The sequence below is a fragment of the Sarcophilus harrisii genome, chromosome 4 (genome assembly GCF_902635505.1).
Source record: "Sarcophilus harrisii chromosome 4, mSarHar1.11, whole genome shotgun sequence".
Classification (NCBI taxonomy): domain Eukaryota; kingdom Metazoa; phylum Chordata; class Mammalia; order Dasyuromorphia; family Dasyuridae; genus Sarcophilus; species Sarcophilus harrisii.
Genome location: NC_045429.1, coordinates 392,744,334 through 392,759,501, shown reverse-complemented (window position 1 = coordinate 392,759,501; position 15,168 = coordinate 392,744,334). Strand labels below are relative to the sequence as shown.

The 15,168-nt window shown below is 37.0% G+C and overlaps 1 protein-coding gene across 5 annotated transcripts in view; it reads right to left on the bottom strand.

The window, feature by feature from the left end:
* Nucleotides 1-14,502, bottom strand: part of CCDC18 (coiled-coil domain containing 18) — a 91,225-nt gene extending 76,723 nt beyond the window's left edge. For 3 of the 5 annotated variants that reach the window (XM_023503381.2, XM_031967091.1, XM_031967095.1), the window contains exons 1-6: nt 13,982-14,502; nt 10,035-10,169; nt 8,764-8,938; nt 7,313-7,483; nt 6,696-6,802; nt 4,247-4,375 (exon numbers count right to left, since the gene is read on the bottom strand). In XM_023503381.2, the coding sequence (XP_023359149.1) occupies nt 4,247-4,375; nt 6,696-6,802; nt 7,313-7,483; nt 8,764-8,938; nt 10,035-10,169; nt 13,982-14,427 (1,163 nt within the window). In that variant the 5' untranslated portion in view covers nt 14,428-14,502. Of the gene's footprint in view, nt 1-4,246; nt 4,376-6,695; nt 6,803-7,312; nt 7,484-8,763; nt 8,939-9,315; nt 9,985-10,034; nt 10,170-13,226 lie in introns of those variants that run through there. The other 2 variants (XM_031967092.1, XM_031967093.1) reach the window with 2 other exon arrangements.
* Nucleotides 14,503-15,168: the final 666 nt, after the last annotated feature.

The window sequence follows — 15,168 nt, the reverse complement described above, 5'->3', positions numbered from 1 at the left end:
TTGAACTTTGCCCAAAATGTTATCATATTGTACATACCCTCTGATCCAGTAGTATTTACTGGGCCTGTATCCCAAAGAGATTTTAAAGGAGGGAAAGGGGCCCACATGTGCAAAAATATTTCTAGCAGGTTTTTGTAGTGACAAGGAACTGGAAACTGAATGAAATGCCCATCAGCTGGAGTATGGTTGAATAAGTTATGGTATATATACATAATGGAATATTATTGTTCTATAAGAAATGATCAGTAGAATGATTTCAGAAAGGCCTGGAGAGACTAACATGAACTGATGCTAAGTGAAGTGAGTAGAACCAAGAGAACCTTGTACACGGCTACAAGAAGATTATACAATGATCAATTCTGATGAATGTGGCTCTTTCCAACAATGAGGTGATTCAGGCCACTTGGGATGAGGAGAGCTATCTGCATCCAGAAGCACAACTATGGGGACTGAATGCGGATCACAACATAGTACACATTTTACCTTTTGTCGCTGTTTGTTTGCTTTTTTTTGTTCTCATTTTTTTCCCCCTTTGATCTGATTTTTCTTATGTGACAAGGTAAATGTAGAGATATGTTTAGAAGAATTGCACATGTTTAACATATATTGGACTGCTTGTTGTCTAGGGAAGAGGGGCTGGGGGAAGGGAGGGAGAAAAATTTTGAGTACAAGGTTTGGCAAGGGCAAAGGGTCTGAAAACTATCATTGCGTGTATTTTGATAATAAAGTTATTATTAAAAAAATTTTTAAGTCTCATTTTTCAAATATATATGGAACTAAATCAAATTTACAAACATAAGTTATTCCCAAGTTGATAATAATCAAAGGATATGAAGTCAGTTTTCCAAAGAAATCAAACCTATCAATATAGTCATATGAAAAAAAAGTTCTACCATCACTACTGATTAGAAAAATGCAAATTAAACCACCTCAAACCTATGGAGGGGGACGAGGGAAAAGACATTAATAAATTTCTAGTGGAGTTGTGAGCTGGTCTAATCATTCTGGAGAACAATTTGGAACTATGTCCATAGAGTTATAAAACTATCATGTTATTTGACCCAGTAATACCATCACTAGATATATATCCCAAAGAGATCAAAGAAAAAGAAGAAAAGACTTATCTGCACACAAGTATTTGTAGCAACTCCTTTATGTGGCAAAGAATTGGGAATTATAGGGATAACCTACCCACTAGGCAATAGCTGGACAAGTTGTGGTTTATTATTGGGATGGAACATTGTGCAGAATAACTAATACTATAATGATGATCAACTATGAAAGATCAACTACTCTGAACAAAACAATCATTCAAGGCAATTGACAAGAACTCATAATGAAAATTCCTCTCTTCCTCCAGAGACAGAATTTATGAGCTCTAAACATATAAAATGAAGCCTAACTTTCTCATTTCATTCTTCTTGCTTTTGTTTGCAAAATGACTAATATGGACAGAGTTTTCATGATTTCATTCATAAACTGGGTATCATATTGCTTGCCTTGTAAAGAGTGGGTAAGGGAGGAGTTGGAAGGAAGGAGAGAATTTGGAACTCAAAATTTCTGAAGAAATGTTAAAAACAAAAATAATAATTTCAAAAGATTAGAAAGATAGGGGTGGGTGGGATTAAGTTATAGAAGGCTGTGAATGCCAAAGGTTTTTATATTTAACCCTGAATGCAATAGAGAGCTACTGGAGTTTACAGATTATGGTGATGTGCTCAGATCCTCACTTCAGAAAATTCACTTGGGTAGCTGTAAAAAGCTATTCAAGTAGTTATAGTCATAATTCAGAAAGGCCTAGTGGCAGGCTAATGAGAGTCTGATGTCAACTATGAGAGGGGTCTCTCTCTCGTCAAGTATTCTTAACATTATATCATTCAACATTTTTATCAGTCTTGGAAAAAGGCTTAGATTACGTTTGTAAAATTTGCAAATGATACAAAATAGAATAATAGCTAACACATTGGTGGCCATTCATTCAACAAGCATGTATAAAGTAGAGAAATACAAGTCTTCAAACAAAATCCCTTGTAAGGATAAAAAAAAAAAAGCTTTTAAAAACTATACTTTTTTTTTTTCCCAATGGAAGCAATGATAAGGAGCAGAAGAACAAAATTATGATGGGGAAGAAATCAATATTATTTTAAATTTATTTATATTGTTACCATTCATTGTCCCTCTGTCTTGGGAAAAGCACATGTAAAAGAAGAATGGAATAGTTTGTGTAAACTAGTTGCCAGAATGTTGCTTCCCCAGTCACTCTCTCTACCTAGCTCAAGTAGAATAACTCAAAAATGAATAGGACTATAGAATTCCAAAGCAAAAAGAGATTTTGCTAGATTTGAAGGAGGAAGGACTTTGGGCTCAAATTCTTCGTCTGATCCTATGTAACTGCAGGCAAGATACTTAACCTCTCTAACACACAGTTTCCTCATCTCTAAAATAAGGAGATAATACCTATAGGATTACCCATATATTTTTGTGAGACTCAAAAGAGAAATGGAAAGCACTTTGCAAATATTCAAATATGCCATAAATAAGCAATATTATGTTCCCATGACTGTGAATGGAAATGGAGATATGAAGACAAAGGAAGAAAATGTCTAAAATTTACCTTATACTATTTTAATTCCTGTTTAGTTCCTCCTTCTATTGTTGGTATTGCTATGTTGGTACAGCATGGCTTTTGTTGGTATAGCATCATGTTGCTAACATGACACAATTTCTGTTTGATATAGAGAAGCTAGTTCTGTATATATAAAACCTAAGTTAGAAAAAGGGAAACAAATGACACTTCCAGTAGATAGATCTAGGGAATAAAGAGAACGAAGACTACTTTCTGCCTTCAATAGTTCTGGGACTGACAAATTAGGTTTGCCTTTCCTCCCATTCTTGACGAGATTTTGAAGAAATCTCAATATCAAATGAAGAAAGTAAAGCTTTCTTTTCTGAAGCATCTCCAATCCCTGTATTATTAATTTTGGAGACTAAAATCAGACATGTGTCCACTTTTTTGTGAGATTTTCATTGATGTGCTAACTTAATATTGACCAAGAAGCTACTGTGGATAAAGCATTATTTACCTCTATTATCAACTTCAACCAATGAATCAGCATTTATTATATCCCAACCATTAGGGGTAGTACAAAGACAAAAGGGAAATGAAACAGTTCCAGCTTATGTTACTAGTGGGAAACAGACATGTGACTATATAGACACACAAAACAGATGAAAAGTATTTTTTGACAGGGAAGGCACTGGTAGCTGGAGAATTCAGGAAGGGACTCCTGTGACACTTAAACTGAGTTTTAAAGGAAAGTAAGGATAAGAGGAAGGAAGGAAGGCACATTTCAGGCATGGAGATTACCATTGTAATAGAAGGAAGGTAAGTTTGGGTGAATGATAAGAATGCAGGAAAAGGATGAATGGGAATAAGACAAAAGAAAACCAGGGTTAGTGAAAGGGCTTTGAATATTTCATGTGTGATCCAAGAAGTGATAAGGAGCTATTAGAGTTTATACCAAGGAGGAAAGTGACAGTCAACAGAATTAAAACTGATTTAAACACCCTAATCTCCAAGGTCCTCAACTTACTCATTTTCCACAACCTATTTTCTCAGTCCCCCAAATACATGGTCATATCTTTAATATGGCCATCACATACAAATTCACTACTTCTACATTCATGAATTCTCAAATTCCTTTATCTAATTATAATCTCTATTTTATCTCTTTCTCGGCTTTGCAACCCCAAACCAAATTCATCATCCTCATTGCGAACTCCAATATCCTCAAAAATGTTTGTTCTTTAGCAGGCCATCATCCCTTCATGGACTACACTCTCCCTCCCTTCCCCATCTTGACCCCCTTAGTGAGTCGGTTAGACTATCCTCTTCTCCCCCATCCCTTGCCTCTTTATCTGATAGACAATCTTGTCTTGCTTGTCAAGCTCAGTCCTAGATTATTGCAAACATCCACTGACCTTCCTCCTTCAGTATACTGCTGAACCAAGCTGGAAAAAATTATGAAACTCTGCTAACACACTTCTACAAGAGATGAAATTCTCAATATCAAATGAAGAAAAAATGCTGACATTACAGAATTCTCATTAAAAATATTTAAACCAGTTGATTTCAAAATTCCTATTTAAATTACCCACCTGTTAAAAATACTTAATTATAAGTATAGATAATTAAAATGTTCCCTTATATTTGCTAGAATTAAAAATGATTTCAATTTTTAAATACCTCTTTCCTTGTTTATTTTGTTCAAACAAATCCAGTTTCAAATTTGAACATTCCTCTTTCCATTTCTGTAAACTTTGTTCCTTTTCAATCACTGTTTTCTGGCTCTGTTCTAATTTATCTTCTGCTTCCCTATGAAAAGAAATGAGCATGAGGTTTTAAGACAATAAAGAAAAGATTATTTTAGAATTCTGGTATTTTGTATACATTATAGGGTAGTATATTCCTATAGGAGACAATTAAGTTGTCTCCAAAAACAGTGCAAAGAGAAAATTCTGAATCTGACATTTCTTGAATTAACCTCTTAGCTCAGTAAGTCAGCATTATGTTCCTCAAGTTTCAAAATTCAATCCATTTAATATTTTTAATGAAAACAACATGGTAATGAATATATAGTAATGAATAATAACTCCCATGACAATAATTAGTATGTAGTGATGAGAAAAATTATCATTAATTTCAATGTTTATATTTCATTAAATACAAAAGCATCCATATATATTTTGAAAAAATAATATATTTCTGTGATTTCATCAATATTTCTTATATTCAGATGCAGGACAGTCATTTTTATAGGCTTGTTTTCTACCACAGGAAGGAAAGTTCAGATATTTTCATAAGCTTAATACCTATTTAATTGAAGGTAAAACAAATTGTTTTGAAGCAATTAGAAATGCAATGGATAAAGCGATGAAACACCTCAGAAAGACCCGAATTCAGATCCAACTTTAGGCACTGACTGTTTGACTTGGGCAAGTCATTTAATCTATCAGTCACAATTTCCTCAACTATAAAATAGGGATAATAATAGCACATATCTCCCAGTGCCATCATGAGGATAAAATGAGAAATTGTAAGGTATTTTGCAAACCATGAAGCACTATATATATATTGTCAAGTAAATATTAACATAATCAGAATTACACACAATCCATGACCAAATATCAGCCACAATGATACTTCGTTTTTCTAGAAGCTCAGGAATTTGCTATCTAGTCTTTCTTGCTATGTTCATTAGGGAAATTTTGCTGCTTACTCATATAACTAACATTGGGAAATAGTTTAGCAAATGAACCAGAATGGGATGTCTGGTTAAGTAAGGGAAATGACAATAAGAACCAACACTACCACCTATCCATTTCAGTTTTATTTCCTCCCATGTCTTGTCACTAATTGACCTCTACTCCGAATATAGCTCTAGGAATAGTAAGAGTCCCCTCTACCCAGAGGCCTCCTTAATCCAAAACATTAGCCACCTCTCCTCCTTCTCAATGCCCTTCTTCATCAAAGGAATCTAGGAAGAATGACAGCAAGCTGCTCCAGGTCAAAGAAGCCCCACTATTCCTCTTTGTGTGCCAACAGAGGCCAATAGGGGTCAGAGTATGTAGCTGGGGCTCAATGATTGTCGGCTGACTGAATAAAGGAATTAAAGCAGCAAACAAGACAGTGAGGGTTATGAGAAGGTAACAATTCTTGATAAATTTATTCTTTATTCTATGATTACCTTTCTTCATTTTTATTCCAATACCACTACTAAATAAGCAATTTATTAGGAAGAAAAAGTACACTGGAAAGAGTAAAGCTACCCTCCATCACTGATTAGTGGATTACTATTCATGTAACTGTAGGCAAGGGGCCCTTAGCCTCTCTTGAGCCTTCTGAAGATCCTCCTATCTTTAAATCTACGATCCTATGATTTTAAACACTTTGTTTTCAAGGTCTGATTGTATCAAAAAGGATAAGAAAATTAACTAGTTCAAACTTTAGTCAGAAGGTATAACAGGTTTAGTCTTTTTTTGGCTCAATTACTGCATTTTGTAATGTGATCCAATAACAGTATTCAAATAACTCTTTCCCATTAATTTGAATTGCACCTGGAGAATATGACTTGTTTTCAACTACTACTTATTTTACTTCCTCTGCAGAATAAGTATTCTGCATGAAACTTAGTCTTTATCTTAAGTTATAAGGAAAGAGAAAAACTTTTTCCAAATGAAATAGCTATTTGCTCAGCTATTTTCATCAACTTTTTTCCCTTTCAGTTTCTGGTTCCTCTCTACCAGAAAATTAAGTAAAATGAGAAGAGTGCAAATCTCAAAACATCCCATTTGTGGTGTGTTTGTTTTTCTGCCAGTGAAGATTAGTATCCTCCATTACATGATGGTATAAAATGTAACAAAAATAAGATAGAGAATTTTATATATCATATATCTCTAATTATTAGAAATGTATATTTTAATGAAGTAGCACAAGAAACAAATATATCACTATACATAAAAAATGCATCATAATGGAAAGGAAGGCTCTGAATGAAGATTAGATTCAGTGAACATTGGGCACTATTTCTAAAAAATTGAATGCCACTGACCATTAAGAATATAAGAGAAAAAAACAAAAATTTAACAAGGCCATACATTTAAGATAATAATATAGAATATTTCTTATTTTCTACCTCAAAACTTTATCTTGAGCTGAAACTTCTGCTTCCAAATTTATAATCTGTTCTTCTAAAATTGGGACGCTAAAAGACTGTGACTGAGTATTTTCAAGAACACAAATCTGAAACACAAAAACATATTTAGTCTCTCTGAGCCTGTTTCCTCATCTGTAAAGTGAAACTGAGCACCACCCCCAATGATGAATTACAAAACTGATAAATGCAATTAAGTTTCAGGAGGTAACCACCAACCTCTTTCCTTTCAGGACCTAAGTATCAAAAGAAACAACCCTGTTTCCCCCCTCCTCTTTTATTGATCTGAAGGTCATATTTACTTACCATTAACCTTAACATTTTAAGCATCTCCAGTTATGCAGGGAGAGATGGTAAGGGGTGGCACTACATATAAAGGAAGGGGAACCAGCTTTCCATTACCCCAGAGTATATAATACCAATAGTTGTCCTACTCTAAAAAACTCTAATTGGTATTATACAATAGCTATAAATAAAACTGATCAAGAAATAAGCAATACTAAACACCAGAATAATATTTTTCTTTAATCAGGAAATGTAAAAAAGGATAAATTGCTTTTTACCCTAAACATAAGTATTTACCATTTTAGGATACATACTTTTGTTCTTGATTGCGTCAATTCAAAATGGAGAGATTCTATTTTATTCATTAGGGCATGATTCTGAGAGATCAAAGACGCATTATGTTGGCGAAGTTTATTCAGTTTCTCCCGGAGGCCTTTATTTTCCTGATCCACACTTGTGTTAGTGATAGAAGATGCAACATAAGACTACAGCAAAAAAAAGAGTCATCTATTTTGGATCATCTTACTTTTAAAAAACAAAGTTATTTTACATTATAAATGAGAAATAAAAATTAACAACAGTTTTGTCAGTCAATGAGTGCTAACCATTTCTTTACAGCTAGGTCAGTCAGAAAGTGGAGTCAGTCCAGGTGGATTTACTATTTTCAAATAATAGTAATAAATAAATGTTTTTCTTCCTTCTTGATCTGATTTTTCTTGCGCAACTAGATGGCTGTGTGAATGTATACATATTGATCTGGCATGTATTTTGGCATATTTGGCATGTATTGGACTACCTGCCAAGTGGGGTAGAGGATGGGGGAAAGAAGGGTAAAATTTGCGGCAGGGTATATGCAGGGGTCAATGTTGGAAAAATTTCCCATGCATATGCTTTGTGAATAAAAAGTTTAATTAAAAAAATTAATAAATATGACTTAGTTAAGGCATTTAGTTAGGAGAATATGTAATAGTCTTCTGGATTTCATAGAATAGAAGAAAGAGTACTAGATATGGTTGGCAGTGTGGTTCACTATTTGTGGGCAACCTTGGCTAAACTGCTTAATCTCTTTGTGTCTTAGTTTCCTTATATGTAAAGTAAGCGCATTAGACTAGATGTCATCTCTGATGTGGCTTCCAGTCTTAAATCCTATCATCCTTCATAGCATGTGTAGGAATTTAGGAATTACTTCTATCTTCTGGCTTGAATCAAGTTCATTGAAATAGTCATGCAGATTCCTTAAAAAACAAAATTGTTCAGTTCCCAGAACTGGAAAAATTATTAAAGTAGCCATAATGAGTACTATTAATTTCTGAATCCTAGGGATAATAAGTATAGCAATAATAGGGTCTACTATTAAGAAATATTTCCTCTTAGTTAAGAGCAGACCCTTTTATTGGTTAAGAAACTGCCACCATAATCAAACAATAAAATCAAAATCCAAGCACCCATCATAGGTGGAGGTGGGGGTGGAGCTGAAAAACAAGGAAATAGATGACAAGTCTTACTTTCATGTAGCTAAAATTCAGTTGTGCAAATAAACTGTATAAATACAAAAGATAACTGATATAAAAGATAGAAAATATCACTTGCCCTAAAACTGACACTTTTTAGGAAGGAAATATGAACAAGCATTGTATTGTCTCTGTGCTCAAAACTATATACTAGAGTTATGAGAAATACAATAGATAATGACAGTCTCTATAAAAACCATAACACATTCAGAGAAGAAATGTTTTATTAAAATAAAGCTAAAAATAATAATAACCTTGTCTCTTGATTTTCTTTGGAAATCACTATTGCTGTAAGGCATTTTACCAGCATTTTTATGAGTAGAATAATTTATAAGTCCAGGGTGGAAAGGTTGAACAAGATCATCCACCGAGAGTCTCTCAAACCTTGTTGGATGGATACCATTCTCAGAAGTGTCAACTGCATCAGTACTAGGAAGAAAAAGAAAAAAAATTCTTCTACCCCTTAAGTAAATAAATGAAAAAAGCTCTTAAGTTCAAAGAAATGAAAAATTTTAAAAAAGAAATAATGGATTCATATATTTGAAGTTACTGGTTCTTCTATTTAAATTTTATTTCTTTAAAAATTAAAATCCAAAGTCCACTTCTTGCTCATGAGCAAATCATCAATCTTCTAAAGTTACAGAACAGCCAAGATTTCTCTTCATAGAGTACTAAAAGACTAACTTTAACCTTCGTACATAAATTTTAAATCACAATTTAAATATTTTTTTAAATTTATCAAATTCAATCAAGATTTTTCTGGGTAATTGAGAGGCATAGACAAAAGTGAAAAGTCATTCCCCTACCTCTCTTCAAGGAGATTATCCACTTAAGAGTAAAGGTGATATGGGGGACAGTCGAAAAGTGTTCTAAGAAAGTTTAAAGGAACACCTAATGTGAAAAGGATCCTAAAAAAGAGATGAGAAAATAGTCTAGTCATAAGGAAAAGTTAATAGTTTAGTCTGTATACACAGAATATTTATAAAGAAATAATGTGAAAATAGTTTGGAAAAATAGAATAGGATTAGACTGTAGGACACTTTAAATGCCATGTTACAAAGTTTACATTACACAATGAAAAGTCTGACTAAAGAGATTTTTTTTTTTTTTAAGCAGAGGAATACCATGGTCATAATTTTATTAGGAAGATTATTGAATAGCCAGGTGTAGAATGGACTGGAAAGGAGAAAACAAGGAAAAAGAAATACTAGTTAGGAGCTTGCTACAATACTTTTAGAGATAAGATGAGGGGCCCATATGTCCAGATTTTAGTTTTTTCATCTATAAGGAAAAATATGATATGTAATTCAGATTTCCCAATTTGAAATTACTAGGATTATTTGATTCCATGCTACAATTTTTTCTTAATGTGAATGTTTTTCAAAATAGAACGTTTTTATTTTTTAATTGTGGACTAGTTTTTCCTAATCTGGGAAGAAAAAAATTTCAGAATTTTCAATTTTCCTGACAGGACAATAAATTTAGGCATAATGTACATAATTCTAAAAATTATTTAATCACTTACATAGAAAGCTCTTCTAAATTCTGTAAGCTCCATTCTGTTTTCTCTAATTCATTTCTTAATGAAGCAACATTTGCTAACAGATTTTCTTCTTCATTATCTTTACCGTAGTATTCCAGTGTAGTGGGTTCTATTTGGCTAGGGGGGAAAAGGCACATTCTTTTATTAGCTTTTTTGATATGTCACATAACTTCTCTCAACTTCATTTCCTCATTTAGAAAAATTAAAGAGTTAGACTAAATTACCTCTAAAATCCCTTCTACTTCTAAACTTATATTAATCTCTAAATTACGAGATGATTTTATTGTTTAACATTAGCAATTTTCAAATCTAAAATCTTCAGATTAAGTTGATTAATTTCAGCTTTTTCTTTCATAATGTAAAAATTAGTGGATTTTCTATTTTACTTAAAAGTATCAAGTCAATAAAAAATCTGACTCTCAATCATGTTGGATAATCTTATTACCTAATCCAAATTCATTAACTGTTTGGTTTTATATTTATTCTTATTTGTATTGCATAAAAACCCAATTTCAACAGTTTCCTGGTTTTGTTTTCCAAAACTGGTTCAAATATTCCCTATATAAAAAACATGATTTTTATCACACCAGTATAATTATATAGAAAAAGGAATTTGAGGGACTTTGTAATAAAATGTCACAATAAAGAGCTACAAAATAAAGCTCATGAGGTTGTAGCTATCACTGGCAAAACTGCTCAGCCCAATCCATACTGATTTTACTTTTAAAAGTTTTATCCAATGTGGGAAAACTGGGTCACTGATACATTGTTGGTAGAATTGTGAACACATCCAGCCATTCTGGCGAGCGATTTGGAAGTATGCTCAAAAAGTTGTCAAACTATGCATACCCTTTGATCCAGGAGTGTTACTACTGGGCTTATATCCCAAAGAGATTTTAAAGAAGGGAAAGGGACCTATATGTGCACGAATGTTTGTGGCATTTAGGGTTAGGGTTAGAAATTGGAAACTGAGTGGATGCCCATCAGTTGGAGAATACTTGAATAAGTTGTGGTATATGAACATTATGGAACATTTTTGTTCTATAAGAAATGACCAGCAGGAGGATTTCAGAAAGGCCTGGAGAAACTTACATGAACTGATACTGAGTAAAATGAGTAGGACCAGAAGATCATTGTATACTTCAACAACAATACTATATGATGATCAATTCTGATGGACCTGGCTATCTCCAGCAATGAGATGAACCAAATCAGTTCCAACAGAGCAGTAATGAATTATACCAGTTACACCCAGAGAAAGAACTCTGGAAGATGACTATGAACCACTATATAGAATTCCCAATCCTTCTATTTTTGTCTGCCTGCATTTTTGATTTCCTTCACAGGTTAATAGTACACTATTTCAAAGTCCAATTCCTTTTGTACAGCAAAATAACTGTTTGGACATGTATACATATATTGTATTTAGCTTATACTTTAACATATTTAACATGTATTGGTCAACCTGCCATCTGGGGGAAAGGGTTGGGGGAAGGAGGGGAAAAGTTGGAACAAAAGGTTTTGCAACTGTCAATACTGAAAAATTACCTATCTTGTAAATAAAAAGCTATAATAAAAAAAAGAAAAAAAAAAGAAAAGTTTTATCCAAATTAGAAAAGATTAATCTTCAATTAGCACCTCTAAAGTTGTGAATATTATACTTTTAGAAACACAAACTTTTCCCTTCATCTCCCACAAAATCCCATTTTTTATACATTAGTATTTCTTTTTTTTATTTATTTATTTAATAGCCTTTTATTTACAGGATATATGCATGGGTAACTTTACAGCATTAACAATTGCCAAACCTCTTGTTCCAATTTTTCACCTCTTACCCCCCCACTCCCTCCCCTAGATGGCAGGATGACCAGTAGATGTTAAATACATTAAAATATAAATTAGATACACAATAAGTATACATGACCAAAACGTTATTTTGCTTATACATTAGTATTTCAATGACAAAAGTAGTTGTATTAATTTAGGATTATGACAATTTTGCTTCTTTTATATAATCTTTCTTTCTAAACCTGAAATTAAATTGCTCTCTCAGGGCCCTTAAACTCTGCACATCATTAACTATCTCTCCAACCTCTTAACACTCTTATTAGCATGTCCCCGACTTATTATGACACTGCTCTCCGAATTCCCTGCTCCCCCCAAAATATGAGATAATACACCTACTGAAGAAGCGAGGGAGGAACTAAATAGTTTACAATCCTAGTAACTAGTAACTATTGCCAAATCAGTTGCATTGGAAATTTTCGGAGTAACTTCACAGACACCAAAATACCATATGCTGAACTGACTGGAATTCTCAAAATTTCTTTTTGGCTTTAATTAATTTTTCCCGAGAAAATGGGCTAACTCACAGATTCTCTTCACCATCCTGTCTTACCTTTTAAACCTGATGTCTAACTCCCTGTGAAGAAAAAGGGAAATACAGGGGGAAATGGGGTATAAAATGAACTATAGGAAAGGAGTCCAACACTAAAATAGAATTTGTTAGCTATTTTATTGAATTTGAATATATATATTTAATGTAAAATTCTCCCAATTAATAGCTAAGAATAATAAGAAGCCTATTGGCATATGTCCATAAAAGTGACTATGCATAAATATGCAAATGTGTGTACATATATGCGCACACAGATTCTTGGGGCGTTTATGGGGAGAAAGGTTACTTTTGTCTCCTCGCTTATTACAAATCGGCTTCTTGTACCACAGCACATAAAAAGGCAGTAATAACTCCTAAGGAATCAACATTTCCCTCCTACTCTTCTACGTCATGTCAAAGTCCAAGAACAATGAATTTATTCAAGATGATTATAGCTAGTTTTTTTTGACAGTGTTTTAAGTTTTTTGAACAATGAAGATGCCAAGGAGAGCAGCTTTTGCTGGACAGAATTCATTACCAACTTAGGCTGGCAAACTTTCTGTAATAAACATCAAAAAGCAGTACTAGTATTATGAACAGTCTACTTTTAATGCTCTCTTCCCACCACCTCCACCCGCGACCTCCGGACCCTTCGCATCCTCGGTAACACAACTGGGCACGAATCGGCTGACAGAGAATTAGGGGTGACGTTTCCCCCTCCCCCTTCCAGCAAACTTCTCTAGGCTCTCCGCTTTCTGCCGAGGGCGTCCGGGGCAGAATCCTCTATAGACACACACCTTAAAGAAGCTCTCGGATGGAGGCTGCTGTGACTTGAGGAGGAAGAGGACGGGAAACTGTCCTTCAGCCCCCAATTAAGGTCTGAACCAGGACCCAAGACGTGCCTTGAGGACGTAAAGGCAGTAATGTGGCTTCTCCCTTTTCTTGAGGAAAGAGAGCCAATCCTGTCAGGCTCCGACCACCCCAGAGAGGCGAGGGAGCGATGGGAACCCGAGTTCATGGCTCCCTCCGGCGGACGAGAGATGGACAACGGCGCTCTGCCCAGGCCCGGTTCTAGGCTTGTCTCTCGGAACTGATCGCCCGCCGCCGCCGCCGCAGGGGCAGTGTTTGAAGGCAGAACCCAACCCCGAGGCAGCGAGCGCCTCTGCTTCTCCTCTGCCTTCTGCTGCGACGGCCTGAGGCCTGTCTAATTAGGCCCGCTTTGGGAAAGGTCCGAGCGGCCTCCTCCCTAAGCTTCCACGTCGCACGCCTCCCAGATACCTCTGGTTTGTAACAGCCGCGGGAACCGTTAAAAACACCCCCTTCCCGACTCCCCTATCCTGCGCAAGCGCAAGACGCGTCCGGGAGGCGCACAAGGCCTTTCGGGGACTGTAGTCCAGGAGGCTGGTCCAGGTTGCGCCCTTCGGCAATCCCAGGAACTACATTTCCCACAATCCTTCCGAGAGGACTACGGCGGAAGGGGGAAGCTGAAAGGTCCCTTCTGTGGGGCGTAACTTACCGAAAGTCCTCACCCGGTGTTCTAGCCCTTACTCACCGGTTGGCTTGTGTTGGCGAGAGCTGCGGAGGTACTGGCGTGGACATCTCGGGCGCCCGGTAGAGAGTGGCTGTGGATCTGGTTTGCGTTTTGCCCCCATGAGCGGACGAGTAGGGGTCCTTGGTGAGAAGAGTTGCAAGTTCCAGGGCTGAGGCTGTGAGCGGGACCGGCTGCAGCGGCATAGCGTTGTCCGGGGGTGACCGGTGGACAGCCGCCCGAGACTCCAAGTAAATCCTCTTGGCGAGTCTCCGGTGAAGAGAGGACGCTTGCCACCGTTTCAGGAAACCGGAAGGTCCCAAGCCCGCCCAGCTGTTGCCAGACCCGAACGAGATGGACGAGCCCAGGGTCTGGATCCCCCTCTCTCTGTTGCTGGCTGCCGGCCCTTTGGTGCTGCTGCCGCCTGCGGCGTCGGGCTTCTCGCCTTCGCTGGACAGCGACTTCACCATCACCCTTCCGGCCGGACGCAAGGAGTGCTTTTATCAGCCCATGCCCCTCAAGGCCACGCTGGAGATCGAGTACCAGGTAAGCCCCCGCAGAGCCTCCGCGTCCTCCCGCCGCCCGCAGCCGGATGACCCCCACCCCCACCCCCCGGACCTCAGGGACAACTGTCTTCGCTAATGGGGTCAGCGAAGTACATTCTGGAGAGGAGAGGGGCCTCCCTAAATGCCGCCGCCATCCCCCGGCCTGTCACCGCGTCACCGGGCGGGGAAAGCAGGCAGGCGTGACCAGGGCTACCCCGTCCGCCCCCTCCGCTTTGCCCCACTGGGAACCGGGCCGGAACTAGTGATGTCCGAGACTTTCCCCTTTGTTTCATAACGCGCCCGTCGCTTTCCCGGCCCGCACTTGCCTGCGTGTGTGCGTGAGCTGCGGGGCGCTGAGAGACGTTGTGGGAGGCGGGGGCGCTCACGCACGCTTCTCCCGCTAGTTCCCGCATCCAAGCCCTTTACTTCTGTAAAGCTTTCTTCCCTGGAGGCCTTGCCTTAAAGCCAGGCCCTTTGAGCAGTTGTCCTTGTTTCCTACCAACTACCTAGATGTGGGTGAACGCTGTGCTCTTACTCTGTTACCTGTTTTCTTAGCGTCTGCAACTTCCGCCAGAGTTTTGCTCGCTGCGGCTGCATGGGGAAGAGGAGAAGCAAATCTGGGGCCTTTATAAGAAATCAAGGATTTAGTTAATTTTAGAAATTAAG